At 37.1% G+C, this 26747-nt stretch overlaps 1 protein-coding gene across 37 annotated transcripts in view; it reads left to right on the plus strand.

The window, feature by feature from the left end:
• NRCAM (neuronal cell adhesion molecule) overlaps positions 1-26747 on the plus strand; it is a 157608-nt gene that overhangs the window by 113301 nt on the left and 17560 nt on the right. For 9 of the 37 annotated variants that reach the window (XM_054178316.1, XM_054178315.1, XM_054178319.1 and 6 more), the window contains 14 exons: positions 676-800; positions 1650-1679; positions 2992-3093; positions 6205-6402; positions 6516-6586; positions 7442-7667; positions 7976-8091; positions 11669-11873; positions 12072-12194; positions 13883-14059; positions 15072-15107; positions 23157-23222; positions 23759-23884; positions 25567-25719. In XM_054178316.1, coding sequence (XP_054034291.1) covers positions 676-800; positions 1650-1679; positions 2992-3093; positions 6205-6402; positions 6516-6586; positions 7442-7667; positions 7976-8091; positions 11669-11873; positions 12072-12194; positions 13883-14059; positions 15072-15107; positions 23157-23222; positions 23759-23884; positions 25567-25719 — 1754 coding nt within the window. Of the gene's footprint in view, positions 1-675; positions 801-1649; positions 1680-2991; positions 3094-6204; positions 6403-6515; positions 6587-7441; positions 7668-7975; positions 8092-11668; positions 11874-12071; positions 12195-13882; positions 14069-15071; positions 15108-23156; positions 23223-23758; positions 23885-25566; positions 25720-26747 lie in introns of all 37 variants that reach the window. The other 28 variants (XM_054178328.1, XM_054178337.1, XM_009903642.2 and 25 more) reach the window with 11 other exon arrangements.

Below are 26747 nucleotides of genomic sequence, written 5' to 3' on the forward strand. Positions count from 1 at the left end.
ATGACTTAGTGATGAAAATATTAAGTCAAAATTTTTTTAAGAAAAAAGAAAAGATGCAAACATTTTTACTTGTTCCCATTGACCATGTATATCAGCTGTAGGGAGAAGATAATTGGCATAAGAAGCCAAGCAGATAATGGAAGACTATTTTGCTCTGGGTCACAGATGATTAAAAGTTGTTTGAGGATATTTAGAGATAAAAGCACATTAGGATAGACAGTTACTGAGAGAGCATGGACAAGAGCAAGGTAGGAATAGAATAGAATAGAATAGAATAGAATAGAATAGAATAGAATAGAATAGAATAGAATAGAATAGAATAGACCAGGTTGGAAGAGACTTTCAAGATCATCATGTCCAACCTATCATCCAACACTACCCAATCAACTAAACCATGCAACCAAGCATCCTGTCAAGCCTCGCCCTGAACACCCCCAGCGATGGCGACCCTACCACCTCCTCAGGCAGCCCATTCCAATGGGCAATCACTCTCTCTGTGTAAAACTTCCTCCTAACCTCCAGCCTAAACCTCCCCTGACACAGTCCCATAGCTTACATTGCTGTCTAGGTACTTGCTGAAATAGACAAGCATATGGGATTTGGTAATGTCTTATGCAAGTTTCTTGTAACTACCAGTTATTGAAGAATCAGTGGCTGAATCTGTTGTGTTTACAGGTTTCTAGTTGGTAAAGACAACTTGACCATTATGAATGTAACTGATAAAGATGATGGAACATACACTTGCATAGTTAATACTACTCTGGACAGTGTTTCAGCAAGTGCTGTGCTTACTGTTGTTGGTAAGAATACTCTCAAAATTTATGATAGCAGAATTGTGGTAAGTTACTGTTAATTATGAAAACAGCATTATATTTAAAATGAAAAGCACAAACATGTTGGTTTCTTGGACAGGACAGAGGAAGTGTCACCTGTTTGTAAATGTGTTTCAGGGGTTTTTTTAATACAGTCTTACAGTCTTAAAGTCAGCTACTTACAAAAGGGCTCAGCAGCTACAGGACACATTCAATTTCATGCTGTATAGATTTTGGATCACAACTGAGCTGACAGAGTAGATTACATATTGCAGAATATTTAAATGTAACATGCTATATCAGAATCTCATTTACAGCTAAATTATGCTTCAGAAAACTTGGCATGGCTAGTTGTCTGATTTTGCAAGGATTTTCTTTTTAAATTAGTTAAGTTTCTCTATTAAGTTTTCACAATTGCAAATCATTGTAAGATCTATTACTGCCACAAAATACATTATTGTCCCTTCTTCTGGTTTGCAACAAAATTGTAAGTAAATGTCCTGAGATTCAGATTTTAAAACTGTGTTGTCATCTTATGCCTATCCAAGAATCACATATGCCAATCACCTAGTACTTATTTAAAAGCTTTTATAAGATTGCTTACTTTATTTAAAATATTTTCTTGATCTATCCTCATTTTAAAAATGGGTAACATACTCAAGAGTACTTGTATAACTTCTCAGTGAAAAATTGTCAATGTCTTATTTAAAATCAACCATTTAGTCAAAAATAGTTATCTCTTCTTTGTCTCTAATAATTATAGTCTTAAGTGACCTACAGTATTCTGTTTCTTTGGCTACTAACTGATTAAATCCTCTATATTAATGTTCTTTTCAGCTGCTCCCCCAACTCCAGCTATCATTTACGGTAAACTAATATGAAGTTCTCCTTCTACATCATCTGACAAATCTATTTCTCATTTGCCTGTCACAAAAGTGCAACATGCTTTCTTTTATTTCCCTTTTTCCTGTGTTTGTCCAGTGTGTGTGGTTTCATACAATTTCATCAGCTACTTCGTTATTGGTGTACTGGACTTTGGAATTTTACAGTGCTGACTGCTTTGTATTTTAACAAAGAAATGATTTTCAGAGTTAAATTACTTTAGCTAAGGTTGATTACAGTGCGATAATGTTTTTCTCACTGTAATGAAAATGAGTTATATAACATAAATTAAATACCTAAAAAAAGTAAATCTACCTGTTCACTGAAAGCTCTTTTGCTATCAAAGAACATGCACCAACCAAATTATGTTATGTTTCTGCACAGTTTTTGATGACAGCTTTGTAACCGTGGTGTACTTTATTTTTCCATGTTTCGCCTTCATTTTGCTTCACTCATAGATGTATAGTACCATATTGACTAGTTTGGGTTGTGATTGATCAAATGGATAATAAGGAATTTAAAATTACAGTACACAGTATACAGCCTTTAACATGCTTTCTGAATTTTGGTCTTAAAAAACAATGGAATATGCCTGAACCATTTCTAAATGTGACAGTCTTAAGGACTTTTCTGTAAATCCTATTGCATTCAGTGAAAATGCTTTTCTATCCTTAAATGAGCCTACTCATTAATCTTGATTTCTTTTGTGTAACCAATTATATAACTAATTATTTTCAGCAATTTGGAATAGCCAATTACATCTTTATGCCTTATGAAGAATGTGTGTTAACAGCTTGCATGTATTTCAGGAAGTTTTGAAGTACAGCAAAAAGTAAATGACTTAGTAACCTGAATAAGTTTGAACTGGAACTATATCTGTTCTGAATTCACACGCAAAATATTTGTAGTGATTCTAGAAAGCTTCTTTGTTGTGAATGCTTCTTTATTTTCCATGTAAATATTTCTACTTAAAATAGATAACCAACCTTAATCAGCAAAATGTGTATTTCCTAATGCTTTACATTTCATTACATCACATTTTTTCACAGTGTGATCAGATGTAGATAAAATCCCATCTAGATATTTATTAGTGTGTAGAGGTTTTCCAATATATCAGTCCTCCATTTTATCTCTGTTTTGTAACAATTGCATGCTAATGGTCGTTATGTCACCCTTATGTGAGTAGACTGTCCCTGCTGTGTTTATGGAACCCTTTTGGTTGTAACATAGGATTTTTTCAAAGATGAAACAACCTATTTTAGAATGATTATTTACTTTGTGTTCATTCGATTTACAGCTCGACCAAATCCACCCTTTGACTTGGAATTGACAGGTCAGCTAGAAAGAAGCGTTGAACTCTCATGGATACCAGGAGATGAAAATAACAGTCCCATTACAAGTATGTTTGTTTGTGTCTATTGCATTATCTTAACAGCATTACCTTAACTTTCCTGAGATTCCACCATTCTGAGATAAATGTAGAGTTCATCAGTAAAGAATGGTAAACTAAGTTGCTACAGATGCCATAAAAATTCACTGAATGTCCTCTGCTGCACTGCAAGCAGAAAGTCTTATTTACTGGCCTGAGGAGCTGAGCAGAAGACTGAACTAGTTAACACACAAGTTGATACTAATGTGAGTTCTGTCCAGCCTTACGAATGCATAGAGATCATCAGTTGTATGCTTCTGAAGGAGAGACCTACTAACATCTTACATTAACTCTTTTGTAATTCTCACTAATTTGAAATAGTATGAGTGCTAATATCAGTAGAGATTACCCATCACTGATGATATGGAAGCTGGGTCTGTTGGGACAGGTTGGACTTGATGATCCTTGGGGTCTCTTCCAACCTTAGTTACTGTGATACTGTGATAAGTGATCCTATTATTGGTCCTGCTGCTGCTATTATTTCAAAGTGCAGATGGGGACTCAAGGACCTTATCACTTCATTATGAGTGATCCCTTTACACAAATAATATTATGGATATTCTAGAACTTTTCAGAAAGTTCAAATATTTGCAAATATTTTTTCCTTGAATTCTTACTGCCCAGGTCGGGTAGTGTTGGATGATAGGTTGGACATGATGATCTCGAAGGTCTCTTCCAACCTGGTTAATTCTATTCTATTCTATTCTATTCTATTCTATTCTATTCTATTCTATTCTATTCTATTCTATTCTATTCTATTCTATTCTATTCTATTCTATTCTATTCTATGGTCAGGATGAGATCTGCAAGCTTTTAAGTCCAGAAGAGTAAGATTAGGATTATTTACCTTGGACATCCTGATTTCTCAAACTATTGTGCATTATTTCTATGTGATACTCTAAGTAGTCTTCTAAAAGCAATTTCTAGATACCCTTCAAAATTTCTTTACGAGTGCAAATAGGATGTGCTCTGAGTCAGATTTTGGCATCCTGTCTCTACCTACACATGAGATAGGGGAAATTTTTGTAATACAACACACAAACATTTCAATCTTACGTGAATTTCATATATCTAAACATAAGGTTCTGTGAAATGTACTCACATTCTTCTTCACTCCTCCTCCTAACAATTCCTCTCACACGTTTCACAATTTACATCTTGTACCTACAAGCAGCAAATGTGTTTGGCTGTTTCACAGCTGTTAAAAAAATGCCATTTTGTGTTTGATGATGAGTATTATTTTTGACTTCTACAAACCTATTTATCCCTGGGGTTATATATTCTGTAGAGTCTTAACAGTAATCATTGTAGTGGTCACACAGAGAACTCTCAAGTAATTTAGCTTCTGAACGTACATTCCTTGACTTTTTTGAAGATAGATGTTTTGCTCTCTACAACTACCTGAAGGGAGGTTGTAGCCAGGTGGGGGCTGGTCTCTTCTCCCAGGCAACCAGCACCAGAACAAGAAGACACAGTCTCAAGCTGCACCAGGGGAGGTTTAGGCTGGAGGTTAGGAAGAAATTCTACACAAAGAGAGTGATTGCCCATTGGAATAGGCTGCCCGGGGAGGTGGTGGAGTCACCGTCATTGGAGGTGTTTAGGAGGAGACTTGATGGGGTGCTTGGTGCCATGGTTTACTTGATTAGGTGGTGCTGGATGATAGGTTGGACGCGATGATCTCAAAGGTGTCTTCCAACCTGGTTTTTTATATTCTGTTGTATTCTATTCTATTCTATTCTATTCTATTGTGAAAAGTGCTCTCAAAAACTTCCTCAAGTATTGGTTCTTGACTTTAAATAGTTTTCTAAACCATTCCATTCTCACTTGGGAGAATGGAATACTCAGCAACTTTTAATATTGTGCATGTGCTGCTTACTGTCATCTTGACACAACTAAAACCAATAAATTTGTCAGCCAAATACAATCTCTTACATCAAAATTCTAATCTCATCTCACTTGATGGCTGTGATAGTTCAAGGGTTCCTGTTACGTAAAAATCCGGTACCTGAGAGCTCGCTCTTATAGTAACACATTACCTGACAAGCAGCTCCATTACTGAGACTAAAAAAATAATATAAGAGTGTTTCTATTATATTTCTACCTAGCTGTTATTTTTGAGATCTGTGTTCAAGTTTATATACTTCTATTTTATTTTCCTTTATTTTTAAAGATGTTGACTGGATCAGTCCCTCCTGATTAGCTTATTCAACATTGTGTCCAGTTCTGGGCCCCTCGATTCAAGAAGGACAGGGAACTGCTTCAAAGAGTCCAGTGCAGAGCCACAAAATGATTAAAGGAGTGGAATATCTTCCTTATGAGGAGAGATTGAGAGAGCTGGGGCTCTCTAGTTTGGAGGAGACTAAGGGGTGACCTCATTAATGTTTATAAGTCTGCCAAGAGGATGGAGCCAGGCTCTTCTCAGTGATGCCCAATGACAGGACAAGGGGCAATGGGTGGAAGCTGAGGCATAAGAAGTTCCATGAGTTGCTGTCTACAATTACCTGAAGGTTGTTTGTAGCCAGGAGGGGTTAGTCTCTTCTCCCAGGCAACCAGCACTAGAACAAGAGGACACAGTCTCAAGCTGCACCAGGGGAAGTTTAGGCTTGAGGTGAGGAGAAAGTTCTTCACTGAGTCGTTAGTCATTGGAATGGGCTGCTCAGGGAGGTGGTGGAGTCACCAGCCCTGGAGGTGTTCAAGAGGGGTTGGACGTGGCACTTGGTGCCATGGTTTAGTCATGAGGTCTGTGGTGACAGGTTGGACTTGATGATCTTTGAGGTCTCTTCCAACCTTGGTTATTCTGTGATTGTGTGAAAATTTTTTTCACTGTGAGGGTGATGGAACACAGGAACAGGCTGCACAGGGGGGTTGTGGAGTCTCCCTCTCCAGAGATACTCAAGTCCCACCTGGATGTGTTCCAGTGTGATGTGGTATAGGTGATCCTGCTGCAGCAGGGGGGTTGGACTGGGTGATCTTCTGCAATCTCTTCCAGCCCCTAACATTCTGTGATTCAGAAATGCCTACACTGATCTAGGAGGGTGTCGCAAATTTTGACATAAAGTTGGATTCAATTTCTCTTTACAGACTTTGTGATTGAATATGAAGATGGGCTGCATGAACCAGGGGTATGGCATTACCAGACGGAAGTTCCTGGAACTCAGACAACAGTACAATTGAAGTTGTCTCCGTATGTCAACTACTCATTCCGTGTGATAGCTGTCAATGAGATTGGCAGAAGTCAGCCGAGTGAACCATCTGAGCAGTACCTGACAAAATCTGCAAGTAAATAACTCTTCCTGCTCACCAGTGATTGATGTATACTGTGAATGGCATTGAGTTTGCCTGGAATGCAAACAGCAGCCATTCTTGTTCATGTGTAAATATTTTATTTTTAGACCCTGATGAAAATCCTTCTAATGTACAAGGGATAGGCTCAGAACCTGATAACTTGGTAATAACATGGGAGGTAAGTTTGTTTTTTCAAGGCTTCATTTATTTGATTTCACGTCTGTGATTAGCATTTCTAATGAGGGATAGTAATGTTCTAACTGAACATGCTATGAACACACTGCATTGCTTGCTGAAAACAGTCTTAAGAAAGAAGACTCAAGACATTTCTTCCACCTTCATTTTCAGAGAAATTCTGTGTGCCTTTTGGGGGAAATAAAACAAGAAAGTGTTTTATGCTGCTGAATTTCCCTTGAGTGATTTCTTGAGATAAGCTGTTCATACAGGATGTTTTGCTGCCAATTTAGGAAAACTTAAATATGTAAATTGAGGTTTATCTCAAGTAGGCTCTTATTTTTAGACTGAATTCTGATGTTACTCATTATTCCACCTTCAGTTTTTGTGATAAGAGATCATTGTGCACTCTTCCATAAAAAAACCTTTGTGGAGAAGTTTGTTCTGTCACACCCTTACCAGCATGGTGGGAGCTCAAGGAGAGCTCCCATCCCAGGCAAGAAACATTGTCTAGAGAACTTTGTGTCTGTGGGGTTGGTGTAAGTCTGGCTCTCCCTCTTCTAGTTCTCAAGAAATCTTTGAAAACAAACGAAGTATACAGAAATCAGAGAGTGTGGTTGTGTAAGCATTAGCCAGGATCACCATTCAATGTGATTTTTCCTAACGAATGAAAAGCAACTGAACTGCCTTGTCAAATCTAAACTGCACAGCTTGGAAATACAAGCAGTGCTTCCCTGTCACAGAACACAGGGAACATTTTGAGTGAAATTCTAAGGAAGGATCAATATATTTGCTTTGTGACTTTGGATTTTTTCAGATGCTTTGTAGTGTTGTAAAACATGCTGTATTTTCTTTTCAGTCTTTGAAAGGTTTTCAGTCTAATGGACCAGGGCTTCAGTACAAAGTCAGCTGGCGTCAGAAGGATGTTGATGATGAGTGGACATCTGTTATAGTTGCAAATGTATCTAAATATATTGTGTCTGGTACACCAACTTTTGTTCCCTATGAAATAAAAGTACAAGCTTTAAATGACCTTGGATATGCACCAGAGCCATCAGAGGTGATTGGACATTCAGGGGAAGACTGTAAGTTTTGTAGTTTGACTCAATCATGCTAATTAAAAGCAACTAAATGTGTAAACACAATGGTTGTTTAAAATACTGAAGGGGGGGGGGGCAGTAGGGTATTTATTTTATTAAAATAAAGCAATTTGGAGATAATAAGGTTTTGTAATACTCTGTAGTATTAATCTTGTGGCCAGCTTTGCAGCTGAGGTGAGCTTTGGGAACAATTTGACTTATTCCATGAGTGCAATGCAAAGACTCATCCTGAAAAGGTATGTTTGTGTGATTTCTGATTCTAACCAGGTGTTTGTTGCATCCTTTCCACACAGTGCCAATGGTTGCTCCAGGCAATGTACAAGTTCATGTCATTAACAGCACGTTAGCAAAGGTGCATTGGGACACAGTTCCACTAAAAACTGTCCGAGGACACCTTCAAGGGTACAAAGTAAGTACAGTCAAAAGCACTCTGTTTCTCATTTATTAAAGCAGATCACTCCTCCTATGTGAGATTGTATCTGGATTGAAGTAACTGACATAAAAAAGGGCTCTTGCTGTTCAGGAAGCTCAGAAGGTTTCCTGACGAGCAACAGCATTCATCCAGTTCATTTAAAGTTCAACAAAGTTCCAGCCCTGTAGCACTAGCCCCTTCTGACATTGTCCTTGAAAGCAAATGGGATGCCTGTGCAATTCAGTTTGTACACATGGCACAAATTAGGAATAAAAATAAAAAAGAAAGTAGTTTTACAGATCTCATTCCCAAAGGATATTAAGAGGATGAGGAGAAATAGTTTCTGTAGGAGTCTCTTCTAGGTTTAATGCTAAGATTGCTTATCTTCTGGCATAATATGATTAAGCACATCTTTAATTCTGAGTAACTGGCCACTTGCTAGCTCATGCTAGGTGCTGTGTCTTCTTGGAGACCAGGAAAAAGCTGGGTTTAAAAACTCGAGGAGATAGGAAATGGCAGAAGATTTGGAGTCTTCGTGTATTTGAAGGAAGTGGGCTTTGCTGATAACTGAGAAGTCTGTGTTGTAGACAAAAGATTGCAATTAAGAGAAAATGGGACTTCATGGTTTGAAACTGGGGGAACTGATGTCCCTGGAGGACAGGGAAAATCAGATGACAAATTGCTTCAGAGGTTGCACTGCACTAGAAACCCACTAGAAAACACTCAAATGAAAACTGCCGAAGCATGGTGGGTTGGTTGTGGAGGGAAGAATAGATTTAGAGGATACACTGAGTTCCTATGCAACAACAGGAGAACATAAAAAAATACTTCTTTGTTCCCCTGCAAGTGTACTAAGAAATATGTTCTAACAGAACAGAGTAGTTACACAGCCCAGATTGGGTTACTTCATAAGAGAGACTGATTTAAACTCCTTCTGTTTAAATAAAAGAAGGAAAAAGAAATATTTGAAAAATGAAGAGTGTATGGAATATTTGGAGTAGCATAAAGGTACATCACTGCATTACAGCTGGTTACCACGTGGATGTGAGCTTCTGGTATGTGACCATCACTTACTTGGCACAAAACACCACCATCCAGAGAGACTTAAGTTAGTTCTGTATGAGCTAGCATAAGTATTTGTAATTACTGTGGTGCTTTGCCCTAGAAAATAAACTCAGCTGAGGAACAGAACTTAGTAGTTAAATGTGTATCTGTTAATGACAGTCTCATATCAGCCTGGTATTTCATACACAAATGGACAACCAAAAGATAACATTATGTGAGGATTAAAGAGGTAGAATTTAGTGAACTTAGTGTTTATTATTAATTGAATTACAGCAGCACTCATGGTCAGAATCCAAATCACAAAATTTCTGTTAAAGATCATGAATACACAAATACATAGTCACAAATGTCTGCCCGTGTATCAGGTGCTAAGTTCTTACCCTTCAATGGCATTCCTGCATGTTGCAATGAAGATTTCTTTTTCCTTGGGTTGCATACTTTCCACTTGGTCTAAGGAGTTAGTCATGCCATGATTACTTCTCTTCAGTGTGTTAGTCTATCTATGTATGGAGTATGACTTCTTTGTTTCTGTGGGGAATAGAACTACACAGTTACACAAAGCTTAAGAAAACTGAAACTAAAATGAGTTAGTCAATAGTCATCAGTAAACAAGCTCAAGATCACAGGACTGACAGCAGACCTGACCACTGACTGGCTCTGCCGTTATGGCTAGGACAAACGTGACAATGCTATATCCTTTAATAAGGCACAGGTGCAGCAGAAGTTTCTTAAGTGGTTTGTGGTTTGGTAATTTATTTTGGTTGGGCTTTTTTTTTTTTTTGATACAGCTAAATCAAGCTGAAATACTTTAAAAGCTAGACAAGGTGTAAGAAGTCCCAAGATAGTTATTATTGTAAATATTCCTCTGAATACAAGCTGAACTTTTAATGGATGCAGAGTATGCTTTAAGTGTCTTGTTACTGATACAGCTTGCAAAGCACATGACTGTCTGTTAAAAACACATCAGCAAAACCCTACTAGCAAACTCAGGCTTTCCTAATGAATAAAATAGCTTCAGACAGCTGCTCAATGTGCAGCATTGCATTAGAGGCACACTTCTTAATAAAGGGAGGGGTTTTTTCTCTAAAGACTCCTGTCATGAAGATAAATGTATGTACAAAGCAGGAAGACATCTAACTAGCAGCAGACTACAGCACATCACTCATACTTTGCTTTTGTATTAATCCAGCTATTACTTGATACACTGGGGTACTATAAAGCATTTCAAACCTAAGAAAAAAATTGAAAATAATGATTTTTGCTATTACTGTTGCCATTTTTTCCTTGCACTCTTAGGGACTCAGTGGTTTTTCATACAGTATGTGGAAAATGTGATAGTCTCTTTTCCTCTTAGTCTTTTCTGAATCACTGCTTGTCAAACCCACCTTATTAAAGCTCTCTTTGAATTTCAGCCTGGCTAGCAACAAGTGATGACCCAGCTATAATAATGGGCTTTGTGAAACATTACTGGCTATCAGTTCTTGAAGCACAATGAACTGTACCTTCTGAGATTCAATACTAGTACTACTAAAACCTCAAGCTTTTGTTACCTTATAAATGTCTTTCTACAGCAGCTGCTAGAATGAGAACTAGACCTTAATGTCTTTCTTGTATTAAGGGGCCAAAAATTGAACACGGTATTCAAGACACGATCTCACCAGTACCAAGTAGAGTCTTAAGAGTTCCCTTTTTTGCATTTATATGTGAAATCCCAGCCTCCTTAATTTTAGAAGTGGTTTGCAGTTGGCCTAATGGAAGCAAAATTTTACCCATTTACCTTGCTTTACCAGTTTTACTGTGTGATCATACATGCATGAAAATTATGCTGGGAACCAAAAAAACAGTACGTGTATTTGAAGGTGACAACCCTAGAAGTAATATAACTCTTTGTAGAACCAAGTGTTAATGTTTTTCCAGATATAATGGTAGAGTGACTGTGCAGTAAAGAGAGTGCAGTCAAGGTTCTGACATTCATCTGTAGTTTCGCAGAAACACAATCAGCAGAATGGACACCAAAATCAGTTTGGTAGTCTGATCTAATTGTCACATGAAGGGAGGAATAGTCTTCCTGTCTTCTGGTCTCTTTACTGTTAGAAAATATCTATTTGGCTTCCACATCATAGAGAAGGAAGATGGGCAGGTGTGTGATGCAACAAGGTGGCCAAGTGCAGGTCTACTTTGGAACCTGTGTAGACATCTTACTGAGGGAATGGGTGGTATGAATGAGTCCAGCCTTTCAGATGGACTTGCTAACTACCAACATGCTAATGCAGCTCCAAACCAGAACTTTGATTCAAACTAGTCTTGAGAGAGCTGGCAGGTCATAGTCTTCACCCAGTTGTGTAGACATTACTGTTTCTGAAGCAAGAAAGCTCCATGCTGTGTCTCACCTGAGCTTATTAAAATTGTTGTTATTGCAACCTATAATTCATGGATATTCACGAAAAAGCTTAGAGATTGTCAAATCAGAACACCTAAGTACTCACTGTAGATTTTCTTTTGTCTTTAGGTTTACTACTGGAAAGTACAGAGTCTGTCCAGAAGGAGTAGGCGGCATGTAGAAAAAAAGATCTTGACTTTCAGGGGAAACAAGACATTTGGAATGTTGCCAGGGCTGGAGCCCTATAGTTCTTACAAGCTGAATGTTAGAGTTGTTAATGGTAAAGGAGAAGGACCAGCAAGCCCAGACAAACTATTTAAGACCCCTGAAGGAGGTATGAAATGAGAAAGCTAGAGAATAAACTTAAATGTGGTGTATTCAGAAATAGAACATTAAGTGTCGAGTTGCTGAGTTTGCATCATGGACATCATAGAATAATAATCTGTCTCAAGACAGTAACATTTTTAAGAATTGAGAATTCATGAGCTGTTTTAAGTTAATTTATTTTGTATTTACTTTATATTCTTCAAAGTTCCTAGCTCACCCTCATTTTTGAGAATTACAAACCCAACGCTGGACTCTCTGACTCTGGAGTGGGGTTCACCGACCCATCCAAATGGTGTTTTGACATCGTATATACTGAAGTTTCAGCCAAGTAAGTTAAATATGAATATATAGCTCTAATTTATACTGTATGCTTACAATAGAGCAATCCATTTATTAAGAAAAAAATATGTTAAATTCATAATGTCCAGAAGAGATGATAGATGTCAAGTTTGAAAACCACTAATGCCCTTTGACAATACAGATGACTCTGTCTGGAAAACTTCCCTTGCTCAAGGACAAGGTTAGCATCTTTCCATTCTTTTTCTTCAAACCATTCTTCTCAGAATCATAAAATGGCCTAGATTGGAAGGGACCTTAGAGATCATCTACTCCAACCTCCCTGGCATGGGCAGGGATGGCTCTCAACTAGACTTAGCTGCTCCAGGCCTCATCTATCCCCTCAGTGAGAAGGCATCCACGATGTCCTTGGGCAGCCCACTTCAAAGTTTCACCACCCTCATACTGAAGAACCTCTTCCTAAAATCCAGTCTAAAGCTTCTCTTCCTCAGCTTAGAACCATTCCCCCTTGTCCTGTTGCTAGACACCCTTATGACTAGTCCCTCTCCAGCCTTCCTGTAGGATCCCTTCAGATATTGGAAGACAGCTATAAGGTCCCCCTGGAGTCTTTCCTAAGCTGAACAACCCCTGCTGCCTCAGCCTATCCTCACAGCAGAGTTGTTCCATCCCTTGGATCATCCTTGTGGCCCTCCTCTGGACTCGCTCCAACAGCTCTGTGTCCTTCTTACGATGCATACACCAGAACTGGACGCACTATTCAACGTGGGATCTCACAAGACCAGAGTAAAGGGGAAGTAAAGAAATGGAGGTGAAGTCCTACACATAATTGACAGCCAAGTTAGAAGCAAGATGCTACCACTTCAAAATTCTATATTCTAACTGAAGAGGAAATGTCATTAGAAGTGGATCAAAATACATCAAAATATATTGTTGGCTGCTTCTTCAGTTTTCATGGTATTAAAATTCATAAACATGCCATTTACTCAGAGCTATAAATCACTTCCTTAGAATCCCTATGCCACTGCTTACTTACCCAGAAATTTGTCAGCAGTCACTGGAAATTTAAGACTTTCATGTGTTTAGAACAGATTAAGAAAGTTTGTTTTCTTCCACCTCCCAACTTCCACTTGTCTTGGTATTAGAGAAAAATCACTTACGTATTTTTCACAGAATGGTAAGGGCTGGAAGGGATCTCGAAAGCTCATCTAGTCTACACGCCCTGCCAGAGCAGGATCACCTATACCAGATCACACAGGAAAGCATCCAGGCAGGTTTTGAATATCTCCAGAGAGGAAGACTCCACAACCCTCCTGGGCAGCCTGCTCCCCCTGAGCATACTGAATTTATTATGAGGGAATTAGTTAAGAGTTTCAGAGTTTTTTAATGGTCAGTATTTCAAACGTGTGTAAAATCAGATGATTTGATGTGCACTCAGTTGCCTTGGATTCAGCTATTTGCAGGAATGGAGCTTGGAATTCAAAACACCTACATCTGTAAGTGGTTCCTATTTCCCTGCTGAATTTTGCCCCCTTGCATAGATCCTTTTTACACAAAGGTGACTTTCTTCTGAAACAGTAGATTATCATTCATATAACCTGGAACAATGCAGCAGGCCAAACAAACAAAGGAATACGAACTAAAAAAGCCTGGTTTAGCACCAGGAGAATGTAGGCAATTTTCCTGAATTTCTTTCCTTTTTTTTCTTTCTTGTACCAACAGTTAACAACACACATGAATTGGGTCCCTTGGTGGAGATAAGAATCCCTGCCAACGAGAGCAGCTTGATACTGAAAAATTTAAATTACAGCACACGGTATAAGTTTTACTTTAATGCACAAACCTCAGTTGGATCAGGAAGTCAGATTACTGAGGAAGCAATAACAATTATGGATGAAGGTAAGATGGGTATGTATAAAGAAAACCCGTTGAGCTTAAAAACCACTACAAATTTTATTTAAACTACTACTACTACCTTCCATTAAGGAAGTAACTCCCAAATGTGCATGAAGGTTTTCTGTTGCAGTGAAATAGCAAAGCCCCCCTTTTTGATACAAACTTACAAGTTCTAAGACTTTGGCTTTTCTGGGCTTCAGAGTTGTGTATAACTTTGCATTTGAAGTGATTTTCCTCCCTTCACCATTTCTGCTTCATTGAGCTGCACTGGTCACAGAGAACAATGGTGAAATGAGGCAGCTTTATGGCTAGAGCAAATTTATTTCTCTTTTGAAGTATGCAACAGAGCTTCTGTGTGGTCTAAACTGTTTTTTCACACTGCTGGCAAAAACTGTAACTTGGAGAAAAAGTGCAGAAGTAAATTCATCATCATCTGTGCCCCCAAGTAACTGGTGACATTGTGTAGTATTTAGAAACTTTTAAGTATATTGTTCAGTCCTGTCACTATTGATTTTTATCTTTATAGCTGTTCTACATTTCTGATTATAGCAAGTCTTTGGTTGAAAATTATATTTATTTAAATATGAACACTTAATAAAATAAGAGTAATTTAAAGCAAAAGGCAAATTTGAGGGGGAAAGTCTGTCTCGATACCCTCTTTTAATATATTTTTATGCTTAGTAAATTTAGTTTACTGGAATTGACATACATGAGTGGGTCTGCTATGCAGTTTCTCTAATAGTGTATTAAGGTTGCATATGAGCTACCTTTATTTTAAACCCTGAATCTTCAAAAGCATGAACAATAAAGTTCTGTAAATGCATGCATACTAATTTTTGTCTCGTAATAGTCTGTCAGCATTCAGCACATGTGGATTGTTTGTAATCTATTTGAATGAATGCCTTTTATCTAGTCTGCATGCTTTTCTTGTTTATAATGCAATTACATATGTATGTTCCCTTTGGTGTTGTATCTAATTATCTAGTGTTCCTATTCTTGTTTTCCTCCATTAAAGCTGGTATTCTCCGTCCTGCTGTAGGTGCAGGCAAAGGTAAAACTGCATGATTTGTTAATGGGTGGATTTTGCAGTGTTACAAATGGGGAAATTGCAGTGGTAAGGACAGAAAATCTTGGACTACACATTAACACAAAGTATTAATCAGTGCTAGAAGAAAACATTTTTGTGTTTTGCTGTTTCAGTTTATTTTGTTTGTTTTTTTTTTTTTTTTTGTGGGTTTATTTTCTATTTTTTAAAAGGAATCCAGGATGCTTATTAATACCTTTCATCTGTTTATTTTGCCACAGACTTCCAGGGGAATTCATTAGCTTTGCTTCAGCAAAGTCTAATTATTTCTGAACATTTAAGAGATGTATGTCACTGTCATAAATATTCAGGATCCAGGTGCACTAGGACTGATTAGCTGGACTATTAAATCCAGCAAAGGAGATTTTTTTGCTGCCTGTGCTATATGCATTTTTTTTATTCTTTTAAAAAGTAGATGCTTTTTTTTATCTCACTGTTTCTTAGTGCTACCCATTTGATCATATTTATTTCATTTTCAAGCCAACTGTGCATAGGAGACAGATGACTGACAATACCCTTGTGTACTTCTCAGTTTGAGTATCAGATTGAATATACAGGCAAATGGCTTCCTGCTGTCTTAGGTTCACAGATCTTTTTAGTGAGTACTTGAGGATATTTCAGTGAGTGGAACCTATTATCATCCTTATTCTTCAATTCAGTAATACTTAGTTCTTTATGATGCAGTTCTTCTGTCAAACAGTTCTGTCAAACTGCACATTTTTGCACATAGCTCTTATTAGTTTTAATACCTCCACTGTCAGAAACAAAGATTGTCCTGGGGTCATTCGGGTAGCTGTAGGTCAGGAAGGTGTCTCTATATGTGTGTCATTAACAATAGTGAACATCTGTGCTTCAGACTCTTAGACCATAAGCATCCCAAATCAAAATCTGTACATGAAATACCTTTTTTTACATTTTTACATGGAGAAGACAGCATAAACTGGTTCACATCTATTTTCTTTCTACTCAATGAGAAGTGTTTTGAATAATAATAGGCATTAAAAAGGAACATTATTCATGCAGTTTGGTATAAATCAAACTATATATATTTATGTATGCATTCATTTGTGCATATAATTTATATATATACACACATACATACATATACACACACATACTTCATATATATACATATATGCAGTGTATGTAGTATCAGATGCATTTCTAGTAATTGTATGGAGTTGTGGACTTACTTTAATGACAAGTCTTCCATACTAGTTTTCAGTCTAATTGTAACTGGGAATCATAGAATCATAGAATTACTTGGTTTGGAAAAGAGTTCTAAGATCATCAAGTTCAACTGTCAACCCAACACCAACATGGCCATTAGACCATGTCTCAAAGTCACATTTCTTGCACACTTCCAAGGACAGTGACTCTCCCAGCTCCCTGGGCAGCCTATTCCAATGCCTGACCACTCTTTCAGTAAATAAATTTATCCTGATGTCCAATCTAAAGAAGTTAGCACAGACTGGAACAATCAGACTGGCTTGTGATCCTGGACATTGACAGCAGAAATGTAAATTAAGTTCTCATTATTTATAGCTGGCTATAAAAACTCATGCAAGGAAAACTGGATTCACTGTGTGAAACAGATCTAATTATAGCTGTATCACAGTCTGTGGCTAGCAGAAAGCATCTTATTTGTAAGATCAGCTGGAGCAGCTCACATTTCAGAGCTGTCATCTCATATTCTCTGAAAACTAAGCAGATGTCTTCGTTTGATTCCATGCCGTTTATGGTTTCAAAGTTTCATATATTCTTGTAGCATCTAGCTCTTACAATGGCAAAGAAAGCTTTGGAACTGCTAACAGGGTGGAACTAAAGCCCTGACATCTGTTAGGACATCTGAGTTGCTGCAGGTCCGAGATGAATGTTCTCAATGGTTACTTACATTATTGTGATTAACTGTTTCACTACTGTTCAGGAACTATGAGAAAGGAAAAGGAAGATTGTATTCCCAAGATCAAGTGCCAGATTATTTGGTCTCGGGAGCAGGCAGATTTGGAAAACAGAAATATTCTGCCCACTCAAAAGTGATACCCAGCAGTGAATTTTCACTACACTGTTCAGTCCAGGAGGGCCTATATTCTATATAATTCTTTCTGATGTGGACCAAAGCCAAGCCAATGAGAAGGTGAAATTTACAGATCCACAACTTTGTTGTAGTCTATCAAAAAATCTTGGTTTTTTGTTTTGTTTTGAAGGGCAGAAGTTACCAGAAAAACATAATTATCCTTTCATTTTCAATTTTGAACGCTTTCATCTTGGAAGTTAAGACAGTAGGTCCCAGATTGAGCCAGTCTAAACTGCACTGAAATTCCTGCACTTGGTGTTTTGTCCTGGTTACCTGACCCTGAACATATGTGGCTTGGCCAGACAGAAACATAGACACAAAGTTCTGGAGTAATTTAAATCATCTGAACCTAGGCAACCTTCGCAAACTGGGACATATTTCAGTTCTCAGAGTAAAACTATGTATTAAAGTACAGACAGAAATATTGATATGATAAATCTAAGGATCTTAGAATGTTTCAATATTGTAGTTCTGAAATACATTCCCTGTCTCTTGGCACCATGTGTCTTTTACCACCTTTTTAGGCAGATGTGAGCCCTTCATTGTCTTTTTATTACTTCAGAAAGAGTGAAAGTAACCACAGGCTGCATACTGATGCACTTGGTGCTTTTTATAGTTGTCCCAACTGAGATTGTCGATTATAATGACTGAACTGATGTAAAGACATACAGTATATTTGTCACCAATAAGTAGAGAAGCAAGATTTGTGGATATTTTTTTTCCCTGTAAGGTAAAATAACTATTTTAGTTGAAAACACACAATATGGTGTCAAGGCTAAGGGAAATCCCATAGATAAGGGAAAAATTTTTTTTCCATGATTTGAATAGAACTTAGACTCTCTGGTGGCTCCCCTCAGGTGGGGGCCAGTATAAGGAGGAACTTGTCTACCTCTAAGATGGACACCAGGCTAAAAAGTGGTCTTTAGACAAAAAGTGCCATTGCATCAAATAGCAAAACTGCATATTACAAGATTTGATATTTTTTTTCCTAAGAAATTGAACAGAGAAGGTCCATGTCATTCTCTCAAGCCCATAGGAGTAAATGAGGCACTTCACTTTACTAGCTGAGCAAGCTATCCTGATGTATTTGATCCTCCTATTTGACTTGCATTAGCTTCCCCCCTGCCTTTCTAATGAATTACTTAAGTTTGATCAAATTCTGGCACTTTAATTCTTTTTGTTCTTAGCAACTTGTATTCTAAATGTGTGTGAAAACATAATGTATGGTGCCCTGTATTAGATAAGCAGTGTTTGCATTGATACTGCCATTTATGGATTGACAACTGATGACAGACGTAACAGAGGTATGAGAAAAAATGAAGAATAAGAATCTCATCATATATTAAATTACTATAGTAGCAGCTGGAAAGTGACTTAGGTCATCACTGGAGTCCAGTCTTTTCTACCCTTTTCCATTAGACTTTTAAAATAAGTGGTCTGTAGAGGAAGGAAAAGAATATAAATTTGACCAGAACAGAAAGTTTTTTATTAAACTAAACAGTCACAGGAGGTCATTATCGTCTTTGTTGGAAAGTGAAGTGTTGGGACTCATGGCATGGTAAGTCAGTCCCATTTCACAAGCTGTCTTGTTTCACTTTTCAATTTCTCTTTATTAGTCAGTGTATTTATTTCAAAGTGCGGTCTTTGTAGTCAGCATGTAGCGGTTACTGGTCACTAGCTGTCCTGAAGTGCAATTAAAGTTGTGAGATCGCAGTTACCTGTCAATCCAGTACCCAGTCTGGCCTGACTATGTGGACTTCACATATCAAGTATTGACAGGAATAGATTTGTTGCGAGAGAGTAACGCAAGTAGTCTAAGCCTCCTGGTTTGAACCAATTATTCTCTTTTTTCTGATGGAGTGTCTGATACGTAGCTCTTCACTGTAGGCTTGAAGTTATTCTCATCTGAGTTCATGACTCTGATCTCTTCACAGAAGACAGAATCATCTCCATTTTCTTTGTTCCATACAAAATGCTGTTCTTTAAATCATTTTCCCTGCCCACCATCTGTTTTCCCTCCCTCTTCGAATCATTTCACATGTCTCCATATTTTTTGCTAACAAGTTCAAACTGCTTTTACTTTTTAAGTTGCTTTTACTTTTCAAATTGATTATTTTTGTTTCAAGTTGGTATTTTTGTACTACTCCTTCAGCCACTCTCTCCTTGTAGACTTCCCCATGATATATCTTTGTGATTCTTTCAGTGCAACCTGCTACACAGAAACAGTGTTTTGTCCTCTTTTAAGTCTACTGGGAACAATGACAATGCTTTGCATGCCAGGCTAGAGAAAATTATGATTGTTGCAATGAAACCTGCCTGCAAATATCTTTTACTTCATAGACATCTCACAAAATCCATGCCAGGCTAAATGCATATCAGTGGAAGTATTTCTTGCATTTGGCTTCTGTATTTCTTGCACTACAGGAATGCTCTTGCAATAGCCTAAATAATCTTAGAAGTGACTATTGCCCCTCTCTCACTGCCAGAAGTGGAATTGACTCCTACTGTTACATTGAGGCTTGAATTTCATACTGTAAAAGCTGTAGGTTAAAAAGCAAACAAAAGTCAAACCTTTCTGTGCACCTTACAGCTCTGTCAGATTCTATTACCTTTTTTTCTGACTTTTTTTTGTGTATGGGTGTGGGATTTTTTCCTTTGAATTTATTTTTCACTTTACTTACGCCTTTCAGTTAGTTGTCTATGATATACTGTTATCCAATGAATTCTTTTCTTCCACTTGACACCAATGTTTAAATGTGTATTCATCACTTACGTGCTGTTTATTCCTGGTGATTATGTGAATCCCATGAAAACAGCTGAAGTTTAGTCACTTAGGGGATTATTTCATTTATTGTTCTGCTGAAATGAGTCTTGAGAGAGAGTACCTATTTTATTAAAAGCCATTCATAGCTCATTTCATGGCTTACTAAATTCTGTTGAATCTGCACTCCAAGTGTTATTTGGAGGAACTGTTTCCTGAAAGGCTCAAGACTAGATCCAACTCTGCAAAACCCTCCCCTAAGAAAGCAGGGAAATTAATTTGAAACCAAAATTTTATTTTGAGCCCAGGCCTCTTTCTCAACAACTGGAAAATGCTGTCATGCCATAGCTCACTGCAGGAATGAAACCACACTCAGAAGTGCCAGCTAAACTTTGCATTGCATCATAGCATGAATAGAAGAGCTTCATTTACTGGAAGTAGCTGAATAAGAATCAGTCTGTATCAAATTTGGAACTTATTAACAATGCATTCCCATCAGCTGTAGAGAGATGCTTTTGTTAGTGCCCCTGCACAGCATCATGCATGGTTACAGATCAAGAGAGTACAGTGCTCCACTGCGGAAAACTCCTGCTCCCTGAGACAAAGCTTTCTGCCCTTCCCTTTTACCAACCGGTGCTTGCACACACCGAGGGTTTCTGCCAACTGACAATTACACTTCATGCATTTGTGAACAGTCCTGGGAACCATATTGAAGAACTAAGAGGTTAATTATAACTAGAGGTGTGCTGATTAAGAAGACAAGAGTCTGGGTAGATTGGAGATGAGCTTTAAATGTTGTAACCACTTCAGTTCTAGGCTTTCATCACCTCAGGATCCAGCAGCCCTTTTTTATTTTCTGATGTGTATATTCATGTTGATAATATGGCACATTTAACAGATTTAACTACAACTTCCCAGGCCTGCTGGGAAATTGGATTGAGTAGTAGTGGGAAAGAGGAAGAATTACAAAATTAATTGTTTTGAAAATATATGTATCACTCAGCCAATGTCTTGGTGCACTGTATTTGGTAGGGGGGAAAAAGGGCACTTAGATCTGACCAAAGGCTGCATGTGGATAAATTTATACAAACAGCTGCTGGTAGGAGTCAGATAAGAGCACATCTGATAAATCAGTCACTTGGAGGATTTAGAAACTAAGACACCAAGGAAATTGAAGTAATTTTCAAAGCCAACTTGTGCTATACATTCATATGAACAGAAAGACATTTCTCAGATACCAAGTCTTTAATCTAGCAGGGAACTCTTTAATCAGACCAGAAACTGGAAATTGGAGGTGGAAAGAAGTTAAGTGTAAGTCTGTGGCATCTGCTTGCAAGAGTTTATTGTTCATAGTTTCTTCTGTCTTTGACTTTAGTGACCAGTATCAGTCATGCAGTTTTGCTGCTAGTTAGACATCTTTCATGGAACGGCAAAACACAGGAAAATGAGAGGTTGAGAAAATACGATTTAATACAACAACAGAATCATATCTGCAATACAAACCAGTTGTTTTCCTGGCACAGAACAAATGGTTAGATGTTGATTGTAACAAGCACCTGTTCCCATGTACAAACGAGGAAGGAAATTTATCCATCCTGTTTGCAGTCTCAGACTCTGCACCTTTCTAAATTTAGAGCCTGCTATTCTTTCCCTTTGCTACCTTCAAGTGGCACAGAGAAGCAGAATCTAATCCCCTTGCATTACCATAGTGTATATGGTTACATCCTTAGATGTCCCATAGACACCTCTGACTTCAGTATTTCTTAAGGGCTTTGTTGTTGGCTTAGTAACCTAAATGGCTGTTTGTAAATCTAGTATTTTCTGTTTGGTTTTGTTCAAGTTGCTTTAGCCAAGCACTAAATACATTCTTTATTATTGAAATACTGTTTTCCATGTTATTTTTTTGTTGCTGAAGGAAATTACTTATAAAATATATAAGCAGAACTTGCCTACAAAGACATCAAATGTGGGAGTAATTAGTTAAAAACAGATTGAACAGTTGAATGAGTGCTGGTGGAGTACAGTTAAGAAAAATGTGACGCAGGTATGGGGATAAAAAGTCTGATGTTGTGAAATGTACACTGATGAGAATACATTTGCAGAAAAATTGGGGGAATTTAGGTATTTTTAAAAAATACTCAGAAATTACGGCTTTCTGTACATGGTACTCATATTAATTAGTCAGTGCTAGGGGCTCATCTACAGCTTTATTAATTTTGCTATGCCAAAGTAAGCCATTTTCTCTTTTGAGTCTGATTTGGAACTTTTCCCAATCAGCCTTCTGGGCAAAGCCAGCCTGTTGTAAGGAGACAATAACATAAAATCTGTGCAGCACCTCTTGACGTGAGAACACGCCTTTACCCATTTCATTTTCTGGTGGTGACGAAACCACTGGAATTCTGTCTGTACTGAGACTAGATCTTTACCTCTGATGCTTCATGTCCTGTGGGAAGTATTTTTGATGCTGTTTATAACAAAATACGTTTTCATCAGGATAAAAAAGTCAGTGGCAAACCAAGTGAAGCATTTCCATTAAAAATTTCCTGCTTTTGAGGAGCATCCTCTGTATCTGCACTATTACACTACTAGAATAGATTACAATCTGTTTTTCATTATTATGCAAACAAAAATACTGAAATATATGTCCATGTGTAACAAGTATAATTGGAGAACAAAGAATTAAGATACGAGAAAAGACGTGGCTAATTACAGGATGCTGATAGGAGAAGCACTTCTTTTGATAGATGTGGACATTGCCCTTACCTGTGAAAAGGACTTTAAATCTAATTAGTATCTCAGCAGTAAGACACAGTACCTAAAATGAGCTGCTTCTTGCTTTCCAGTGGTTTGTGTCCTTCACACCAGAGCATTTTGATACTGGTTTTCCAGTATCTGGCATTTAATGTTCCAATGTCTAAAGGTGCCACAAACCCATAATGCTAATGAAGCTGATTTCAAAATGTTCTGTGAAGGTGCCACTACACACATGCTTCAGTTTGCTTTCAAATACATGTTTATCACATGTTTAGTAAGTAAAACTTACTGAGTCCTGCATGAACTTAGAGTGTGCATGCATTATTTCACAGGTAAGGTTTTACTGTATGATTCTAATGTTGCTCTTTGATGCAAAGTGGTTTTACTCTTTATTTTTTCTTTCCTACTATCTCTGGTGGTGAAGGATATTCAGAAATCCTTTTTGCAACCTCCCCAGTCATGCACTCTGTCCGTCCAACATTCTATAAGGGTATTGTCTTCTGTTTTTTATCATTATCATTGCAATAGAGACAAAATCCCATTAAGCGTTTGCAGTTGAAGCATTTGCAGTCCATTCAGTGACCCGTGGCTTACGGGGAGGTGTGTGCCACCTTTGTAACTCCATTCTCTCCTACCATTTCCCATTGCCCTGATAATGTTCTCACTTTCCAGCTGTTTGCAGTTTACTTCTAGATGAAAGGAAACAATGTTTTCCTGAATGTTGGCAATTAGAGATTTTTAAGTATCTGGCAGGTTTTGTGATACAGGGCATGCTCAGTCGAGCATTTGTCTTTCACTTTATGATTTTTTAGTGTAGTTGCTGCCTAGGATTCAATTACCAAACATACTGCTTTAATCACCAATTTCCAGTACTGGAAACAATGACAAATACACTCTATTTTTTCCTGTATATGGTCTAAATTGTCACAGTAATGCCTTAAATCTTATATTTGTTTAGTTAACGTATTTATTAATGTATGAAGTCACAACTTTGTATTCTGCTTTGTTTTTCTATTGTGTATTCAGTGCAACCACTTTACCCAAGGATCAGAAATGTTACCACAGCTGCCGCTGAGACCTATGCCAATATCAGTTGGGAGTATGAGGGACCAGATCATGCGAACTTTTATGTTGAATATGGTGTAGCAGGCAGTAAGAAGTCCTTTCATTAAATTTTGCTAAAGCATTCACATATCTTTTCAGTGATTTTTTTTCTTTTTTTTTGATTTATTTAGTAAATATGGTCCTAAATTGACCCAGTATTAATGATAGCTCTGAAATGTCTAGAAGAATTTTCCTTTTAATTTGATCAGTAAGATCAAACAATTTTCATTTTAATAAACATCAGTGTTGTAGCAGGTGTCTGATGCCTTTGTTCCTTTGTACTCTTCTGAATCTGAATGTAAAAATACAGTTTAGTATGCAGTGATTGTATGTCTAAAAATCTGATTGCTTGCATTAAAATAGGCAAGAACAGTTTTCCTAAATTATTCCCAAGTCAGGGGGAAAAAAAAATAAGTAAGAAACCCAATCAAACCAATAGTGTTTGTTCAATTAAATCTTAAAATATCAACCAACTTCCACACTTCTAGTGGCATAAATCCATGTTTTAATCTTCGATAATACCAGTAATAATTAAAACATAGCTAATAAAACCACTTCCCCTCAAAGGCTCAGTCCTTCTAAAGTTATGACTAAAGCTGAAAATTGGAGTATAAATAAAATTGGAATAGAAATAAATATTAAAAAATTGGAATATAAATGCATAAAAGCTGAAAGTTGGAATATAAATACAATCTGAAAATTGGGATATAAATACAATCTGAAAATTGGGATATAAATACAATCTGAAAATTGGAATAGAAATACAGTCTGAAAATTGGGATATAAATACAGTCTGAAATTGGGATATAAATACAGTCTGAAAATTGGGATATAAATACAGTCTGAAATTGGGATATAAATACAGTCTGAAAATTGGGATATAAATACAGTCTGAAATTGGGATATAAATACAGTCTGAAATTGGGATATAAATACAGTCTGAAAATTGGGATATAAATACAGTCTGAAATTGGGATATAAATACAGTCTGAAAATTGGAATATAAATACAGTCTGAAAATTGTGATATAAATACAGTCTGAAAAATGGGATATAAACACAGTCTGAAAATTGGGATATAAACACAATCTGAAAATTGGAATGTAAACACAATCTGAAAATTGGGGTATAAACACAGTCTGAAAATTGGGATATAAATACAATCTGAAAATTGGAATGTAAATACAGTTTGAAAATTTGAATATAAATACAGTCTGAAAATTGAGATATAAATGCATTTTTCTGGATATCAATCAAAAAAATCTCAGCTGAGACTATACTAGAAAAAAACAAATGAGAGGGAGATTAAGATTTCAAAGTAGGACTCCTCGCCTAAATGAACTGTTAACTTAAGCTACAGAATTATAATTGGTGGAAATGATTAAAGTGTTTTAATGCCTTTTATAATTGCAAGTTCAATAAGGCTTTTAAAAGCAAATTAAACCAGCATTGCTCTACTACAACGGAACAAATGTTTAACAGATGTTAACTATGTTTAACGTAGTTTGTGTACCGTGTCGTCCTCAGTCTATTGCATGCAGTATATTATTTGAAGTCACAGTTTTCGATTCTTTTATGATTTTTTGGAAAGAATAGGGTTTTTGGGGTTTTTTTTTTCAGCCAACCAATGCTTTAGTCGAGTAATTGTTTATGTAGCATTCTGTCTAGAAACTTCCAGTCATACAGAGAAAATTAAAACTCCAATATGTTGTTTTCCTAAAATTTTTGTAGGCAAAGAAGATTGGAAAAAAGAAATTGTAAATGGTTCTCGAAGCTTCTTTGTCTTAAAGGGTTTAACACCAGGAACAGCATATAAAGTCCGGGTTGGTGCTGAGGGCCTGTCTGGTTTTAGGAGTTCAGAGGATGTGTTTGAGACAGGTCCAGGTGAGGCACACCATACCAGTTCTGTATTGTAGTCAGCATTGTGGTGGACCAAGTGCTGAAACATCGAACTGCTTCTATGAGATGTTGTAGCTAGTATCTTTGCATGTTCATTTCATAGAGCAATGTTGAATTACTTTATAAACTCCTGAATAATACCAGCACATTTATTATGGAGATGATGAATGTTTTAATTCTTTCAATTCACTCTACTTGTTTGATATTCATATTAGGGGCAAGACAGTTGCTGCTCACACTCCCTCTGTGTACTGTGCACTGAAGATGACCTATTTATTTGTAATTAATATAATTAGGTGGATGTATTTACATAACAGGCCAGGTATATCCTTTTAAAGTTAACAGTCTCTGTATGTTCAGTTTTAATATAAAGAATCTGAGCTAAACTGCTTGCATAATCAGAAGTGCAGATTCAATTGGTTGTCCCATGTAATGTATTTATACCAGTGTAAATGTTTCTTTTCCTGTCATATACTGGTTTTATATGGATTTGGATGTCACAACTATATCCTGTGAGTCAGTAAGGTTGTTGAAGTTCCTCACATACATATTTCAGTCATATTTCTTTATAAGCAAATTACTAACTCTTGTTCATTTAACTCAGAGAATGGGATTTATTGGAAGTTCTTTGAAGTTATGCTGACTGTGCCATTCCCATCACAGCATGCTCTTGATCAGCTGATGTTATTTGTTGTGCATTTGTCAGCCATTTCTGCACATTCCAAGCATTTCAGTCAGTGCATAGTTGTTGATTAATAGCCTCCCCAACTTCAGAATGTTATGATTTAAGAAAGTAGGTTCAATGTGAATATATGCTTGAAAAATATGTAATCATTCTAAGTCAACAAATTAAATAACAAATAGACCAATTAGAAAGCAGATACTTGCTAAAAATCTCTCCCCCCCACCCTTTGTTTTGTTCAATTTCTGTTCACAGTTTAGTGTGTTGCTGGAAAGTTTTGTGATCGTGGTGCTGCATAACAGTGCCAACCAAACATGTATGGGCTAAACAG

The sequence above is a fragment of the Dryobates pubescens genome, chromosome Z, assembly GCF_014839835.1.
Source record: "Dryobates pubescens isolate bDryPub1 chromosome Z, bDryPub1.pri, whole genome shotgun sequence".
Classification (NCBI taxonomy): Eukaryota; Metazoa; Chordata; class Aves; order Piciformes; family Picidae; genus Dryobates; species Dryobates pubescens.